The following is a 7325-nucleotide window of genomic DNA, read 5'->3' as shown; positions in this document are numbered from 1 at the left end:
CATTACATTCGAGAATCATGTGGTTAGTCAGTAAATAAGAATTCTCCAACAATTTTATACGAGGATAATGCTGCTTGTATTGCACAATTAAAGGAATGATATATTAAAGGCGATAGAACGAAATACATATCACCAAAATTCTTTTTCACTCATGATCTCCAGAAGAAATGTGATATTGATGTTCATCAAATTCATTCATCAGATAATCTAATAGATCTATTTACAAAGGCATTACCTACTACGACCTTTGAAAAGTTAGTATATAAAATTGGCATGCGGAGATTCAAGAGTATAAAGTGATGTTATAAAGAGGGGAGTATAATCCCACTAAGCATACGTACTGCACTTTTTTCCCTTCACAATGGTAACTCATTTGATAAGTAATAAGAATCTCTCCCCTTGATTCTTTCTTATTCTTTATATTATTCGTTCATAACAAAGGGAATAATTTGTCAATTTTAGATTTCTCACTATTGGTAACATGCATAGAAAAGACAAGTTAGTCAAAAATGTTTATGTACCGAATCAAAGTTTAAGAGTAAGATGCCTATTAATTCAAGTAGTTCTTTTGATAGAACCGACTTATTTTAAGGAAACAGTCTTACCTAACGGATCAAATTCAATTATCAATACAAAAAATCAAATTCAATTATCAATAAAAACTGTTTAAGTTGAAAGGAGAACCATGACATTCGTGCTACTTCCTCAAATAAATAACATTTCCAAATGAACATAAACAAGAGGGGAACAGCTATTAGATGCATTCTTTGCCTTAACTTTTCGATTTCAACAGTATCACAAGATGAGAATGATTATATGACATATGACAAATTCGTGTTAAACAAAAAGGAAACCAAAATAACAAGATTAAGAGCTGCCATTACCCATAAAAGCTAGGTTGCTTTTGTTGCGCGCAGAAGGAATATTATGAATTATACATGAGAAGACATGTCTGGTTCTTCATAACATGTCTTTGATAAAATCTAGGTTCAATGTGTCTCGAACAATGAGGAATAACCCGAGAGCGATAACCAGCATGATGCCTGATGACATAATCCGTTGCTCCAACTCTAATGGAAGTTTTCTTCCTCCTCTAGCTGCTTCTATCAGAATCAAAGCCAATGTACCCCCATCTAAAGCAGGCAGAGGCAAAAGGTTAATCACAGCTAGGTTCAGATTCAGGATAGCGGCGTATTGGTAAAGCCCATTAACATTCGACTTCGCAACTTCTGCACCAACAGCTATAATGGCAACCGGACCAGAAACCTTGCTGGCTGTTTGGGAGAAATTAAGGAAAGTCTGCTTCAAGCTTTCCAAAACAGTCACAGAAAGTCCCCAGAATTCGCGACCTGAGAAATTCAAAGCTTCTACGAGATTCTTTGGTAGAACCTTCGAAAACTTGAGGTTAGGCGATAATTGAACCCCTATTCGACCAGTCCCATCCGAACTCTCATCTGGTGTAACACTAATGTCCAAATTTCGTGCTCCTCTAGCAACCTTAAGAACAACATTCCTGTTGGGGCTATTCTTAATAACATCAACCACTTCAGTGACAAGGCCAGGTCCTGTTTTTTGCAATTCTGTTCCATTAATGCCAAGAATTACATCCCCAGAGAGTAACCCTCCACGGGAAGCAGCTGATAAAGGGCGGACGTCAGGTACAAGAACACCACCGGAGGACTCTTGAACGGGCAATCCAACAAACAATACTTGCATAAAGATAATAACGAAAGCAAACACTAAATTGGCAACTACACCAGCTGAAACAACAACAATCCTATCAAAGATTGGCCTGTTCTTGAGTAGATTTGCATCATCTATAGGAATATCGCTATCGGGATCATTATCAGGAAAACCCACAAACCCACCAAGGGGAAATGCTCTGAGAGAGTACTCTACATTGTTTGAGTTGAATTTAGCTAAAATCGGACCAAAACCTACTGCGAATTTACTTACATGAATCCCTTGAAGATAAGCTGCTAGGAAATGACCACTTTCATGGACTACTATAATAGCAGTTAGTACTCCAGCGGCTTGTAGAACTGGTTGAGCACTCTCGAATCCGCCCAAATCGAATCCGGGTATAGCGAAAGCCTTCACAGTTTGACTTCTTCCCTGAAACTGTTCATTCTTTCCACGTAGAAATGGAGTCCTGGACTGAGAAACGTGAAAGAAGGGGGAAGTCGGTTGATTGGATTCAACAAAATAAGGAGATTTGGAGAGGTGGGTCTTGGACTTGAGAGACAAAGGTGAGACGGGTGACTTAGAATCGATCAACCTGAAGAGAGACGAAGAAGGAGAACAGGTTGAAAGATTCATTATCATGGCGGTTTCTTCGTTCTTGCCTTTTCAGGAAGTCCAAAACCGCGAGCGAGCAAAGAGGCAGAGAGAAAGAAAGAGTGGATAATGCACATTTTTGATTTTGGAATGTGGAGGAGAAGTGATCAAGGCCAAATTGAGGTGACGAGTGACTACTGGAAAATGCGGTCAATATAATTAAATGAAAATTTTATTTTAAATGCAAAACATATAAATGACATTATTCAAAAAAAAAAAAAAAAAAAAGGGGTAAAATCTTTATGGATAAAAATAATATCAGGCAAGCATGGTTACAAACTGGTTAAATAAAATAAAATAAATAAAAAAATAATAAAGGTCCTTGTAAGAAAATATTCAAACTAATTCAAACTAATGATCTTAATTTGATTAAATATTAAAATTAAAAGTTAATTTTAAATTATAAAAAAATTATTAAAAGAAATTAAGGATGACAATTTTAAACTTTCTGGGGTAACTGAATCGAATTGTCCCGTTTGAAACGATTTTTCCTCGGTTTAACCGGTAGTTGACCGGAGATGGTATTTGTGTCATCCGTCCCGAACTGTCTCAATTTTACCTCGATTATTCCCAAAATATTAAAAACACAATTAAATATATAAAATCACCAATATATCTATTTATTTATTATATTTAATAAGAGTTTTAAGTTTATTTCTTTATAATAATATAAAATTTAATATATTACCATATATATTATATTAAAAAATTTGTTTATATATTTAATTATATAAAAAAAATATTTATTTTTAAAAATATAATATAAACGGTGCCCCGCGGGAATTTTCTAAAATCGAATGAGGCGGGGATGATAATAAAAAATCTGCGAAGTAAAAACTAGACGAAGATGGTAAATGCATTTCCCACCCCGCACCGCCCATTGTCATCCCTGGATACAGGGAGCGATGGGGAGCGACTCCGCCAGCGATCATGGCATTCACGGTGGAAATAAACAAAATAAATGAAATTTACAAAAATATAACGTGCCATTAGGCTTCTTCGTACACTTCGGATCTTCCGTTAGTAACCTAAATTTATATTTCCCGCTTTGTCATTTTATCATTCTTCATCATCAGTTCTCATCTCTTCCGAATTCACCATTTTATTATTACTTACGAATTCATTCTCTAAATCATTCCCAACTTTTTTTTGTCATAAACCTATTACACGAATTTGTGCCAGAAACAAGTTCCGTAGCTCACAGAAATATTAGAGTTTTAAGAATTAACAAGGTTTTGTTTTGTTCGTGTGAAATGTTATATTTTGTTTTAAGAACTATCAAGGTTTTATTTTGTTAATATTCAGAAAACAAACAACAAGGTCGCAGTATTCAACAATAACATCAATGATAATGATGGGAGGTAACGTATTTCATTTATATCGTATTTCTAATATTTTAAGTTAACAATAATGATTGTTGCAAATTGGTATCGTGTAATGATCGCGTTACATTAGAGTTGTTTGTTACGACTCATTAGTGTCACGACCCATTCAAGTGGATGTTGAGGCTCATTAAAGTATTGGTCTCACAGTGCGTTAATCTTCCTAACACAAGGAGAGGCTCAATCGCCTAAGTAGACCCATCCCAAAGAATATTCTAGTTAAGGAATTGATATTCTAATTTAAGAAGTGATATTCTAGTTAAGGAATTGATATTCTAATTTAAGAAGGGATATTCTAATTTAAGAATAGATATTATAATTTAGTGTAATTAATTGTAATTGGAAGACAAACCCTAAATTAGTACGTCATAAGATCTATAAATACCTCAAAGGTATTAAATTGTAATCATCAAGTATTCATATAATACGATTCTTATTCTCATGTTTTTCCTCTCTATAAGTGTTCTTCTTGCATTGTCTAAAAGGCTTACTACTAGAATTTGAGTCGATCTAGCTTAGTGCCACGGATCAAGTTTCATCCTTTGACAAGTGGTATCAGAGCAATGTTGTGTTTCCGCATTCAAGCTACAAGAGATTGATTCAGATACTATCGTTATTAAGGTTTCGACCGGCCAACATAAGGACAAGGGATCCAAGAGGGAGAAGTTTTTCGAGAGAGGTGCTGCCATGGAAGCGCGCGTGACCCGACTTGAAGAAGGAATGAGCGAGCACCAAGAAGATCTCAAAATGTTTAGCATAGTGGCCGATGGAGTGATAGTGTTGGATGAGAAAAGTGAAAAGTTGGAGAATGAGGTCATGTGGATCATTAACAATTCGAATCATAGCATTCGTGATGAAGTGTTGGGATCGATTCGAAGGGAGGTTAATGATATTTGACAAGAAGTACTCGAGACCATCCGAAGAGAAGCCCATGAGATTATCGACGCTCTCCGAAGGGAAATTATGGGGAGGTTCGATGCGATGGATGGTCAGATTGGGTGGAATGGAGGAGAACTTCGAGGTGCAACACCTCATCAAATAGATGTTCCCAAGCCAACTATGTTCAAAGGCTCGAGGAATGCAAGGGAAGTTGAGGACTTCCTTTGGAACATGGAATAGTATTTTCGGGCATTAAGCATACTTGATGATTGCATCAAGTTACAAATGACCCTTTATTCCGTATAGAGATGACGTTATTGTGGTGGAGAATGCGTGAAATAGACATTGAACGAGGTACGTTGAGGATGGAAACATGGGAAGACTTCAAGACCGAGTTCAAACGTCAATTCTTCCCAGAGAATATCGATTTTGAGGCATAGAAGCAGCTAAGTTAACTTGTGCACAACATGACCATGAAGGAGTATGTGAAGGAGTTTCAAGAATTAATGCTCGATTTACCTAGTCTAACGGAACAGGAGACTCTATTCGCGTTTGTTAACGGTCTAAAAACTTGGACACAATTAGAACTATAAGGAGCCAAGGTGCAGAACCTCTCCGAGGCAATTGCGGTTGCGGATAGACAATTGTAGTTCTAATTTTGCCCAAGTTTTTAGGTCGTTAACAAACGCGAACAGAGTCTCATGTTCCATGAGACTATGTAATTAGAGCATCAATTCTTGGAACTCCTTAACATACTCTTTGATGGTCATGTTGTGCGCAAGTTGACTTAGCTGTTTTTGTGCCTCAAAATCCGCGTTCTTTGGGAAAAATTGGCGCTTGAACTCGATCTTGAAGTCTTCCCATGTTTCCATCCTCAACGTACCTCGTTCAATGTCTATTTCACGCCTTATCCACCATAATAGCGCCATCTCTATTAGGAAGAAAGGGGTCGTCTGCAACTTGGTGTGATCATCAAGTATGCTTGATGCCCGAAAATATTATTCCATGCTCCAAAGGAAGTCCTCAACTTCCCTTGCACTCCTCGAGTCTTTGAATGGAGTTGGCTTGGGAACATTCATTCAATGAGGTGTCACACCTCGAAATTTCCCTTCATTCCACCCAATTCGACATCCATCGCATCGAGCCTCCCCATTATTTCCCTTCGAAGAGCGTCAATCATCGCATAGGTTTCTCCTCGAATTGTCTTAAGTACTTCCTGTCGGATATCATTAATTTCCCCTCGAATCGATCCCTGTACTTCATCACGAATGCTATAATTCAAATTGTTAATGATCTTCAATACCTCATTCTCCAACTTTTCACATTTCTCATCCAACACTGTAACTCTATCGGTCACCACACTAAACACTTTGAAAGCTTCTTGGTGTTCTCTCATGCCTTCTTCAAGTCGGGTCATCCGTGCTTCCATGTCAGCACCTCTCTCGACGGACTTATCCCTCTTGGATCCCTTGTCCTTATGTTGGTCGGTCGGAACCTTGGTGACAGTAGTACATGAATTCATCTCTTGCAGCTTGAATGCAGAAGCACAACCTTGCTCTGATACCACTTATCACGGGATGAAATTTGACCCGTGTGGCATTATGCTAGATCGACTCAGATTCTAGCTAGTAAGCCTTTTTACACAATGCAAGAAGAACTTAGAGAGAGAAAGAACTTGAAAATAAGAATTGGATATTGAATATTTGGTAACTACAATGTAATACCTCAGAGGTATTATTTATAGGACTTATGACCTATTATAATAGGAATTGTCTTCCAATTACAATTTAATTACACTAATTTATGATATTTCTTCCTTAACCAGAATATCCCTTAAATTAGATATCTCTTCCTTAATTAAAATATCTTTCTTAAATTAGAATATATCTTTCTTAATGAGAATATATATATATATTCTTTTAATTAGAATATTCATTGGGTTGGGCCTACTTAGACGATTGGGTCTCCCCTTGGGGTTAAGAAGATTCGCGCACTGTGAGGTCAAGACTTTAATGAGTCTCTACATTCGCTTGAATGGATCGAGACACTAATGAGCCGTAACAATACGCTCATACAAGATTTAACAATAAATTAAAAACACAAGAATTATTGGGAAACTCTGGTAAATAAAAGAAAAATATATAACAATTGTTTAATCCGGAAAATTTGATCAAATGACCCTTATAATAGGGTTATTTTTAAAAATAATCGGCCTTCAATGTTATTTGTAAAAATAACCTTTTGTTCTTTTGTTCCTCGCAAAAGACCAAACTACCATTAATAACTTCTTCTCTCTTTTTCTCTTCTTCTATCTTCTTTCTCTCTTCTTCTCCCTCAGCACAACTCCAACGAGTCTTCAATCCCTCCGACGTCTCTGCTATCCCACCCGACGACACGTCTATCCCCAGCAAAGCAACGCCGAACGTTTTCTTCTGCTTCCCCTCCTGACGTCTGCTATCCCCTCGACGATTGTAGCATCTACGCAAAACTGTATCCCGACGACTCCATTAAGCTAGATCTCCAACAAACATCGATAGGTAAGTTAGATATTGATTGGTTAGAGCTGAAACACTTGGTATTAATCAATTGGGATCGCAAAGTGCAATTTTCGCCGACGCAAATTGCATCTTATGTCCTCATTTCATCAAATTTCCCTAGTTTTGTGGTTTATCATCTATTTGTTTCATCAAGGGTATGTTGAATGCGTTGTAGAAAAGGCGTTTAGGT

General features: G+C 37.1%; 1 protein-coding gene across 1 annotated transcript; it reads right to left on the bottom strand.

Annotated features, from left to right (window-relative positions):
* Positions 1–727: 727 nt before the first annotated feature.
* Positions 728–2442, bottom strand: LOC124919657 (probable membrane metalloprotease ARASP2, chloroplastic). Its single transcript, XM_047459959.1, has one exon. It carries the CDS (start codon positions 2323–2325, stop codon positions 961–963), a length of 1365 nt encoding a protein of 454 aa, XP_047315915.1. The 5' UTR covers positions 2326–2442; the 3' UTR covers positions 728–960.
* Between the last annotated feature and the right edge of the window lie 4883 nt (positions 2443–7325).

The sequence above is a fragment of the Impatiens glandulifera genome, chromosome 1 (genome assembly GCF_907164915.1).
Source record: "Impatiens glandulifera chromosome 1, dImpGla2.1, whole genome shotgun sequence".
In the NCBI taxonomy this organism is placed as follows: Eukaryota; Viridiplantae; Streptophyta; class Magnoliopsida; order Ericales; family Balsaminaceae; genus Impatiens; species Impatiens glandulifera.
This window is presented reverse-complemented; position numbering and strand designations above follow the sequence as displayed.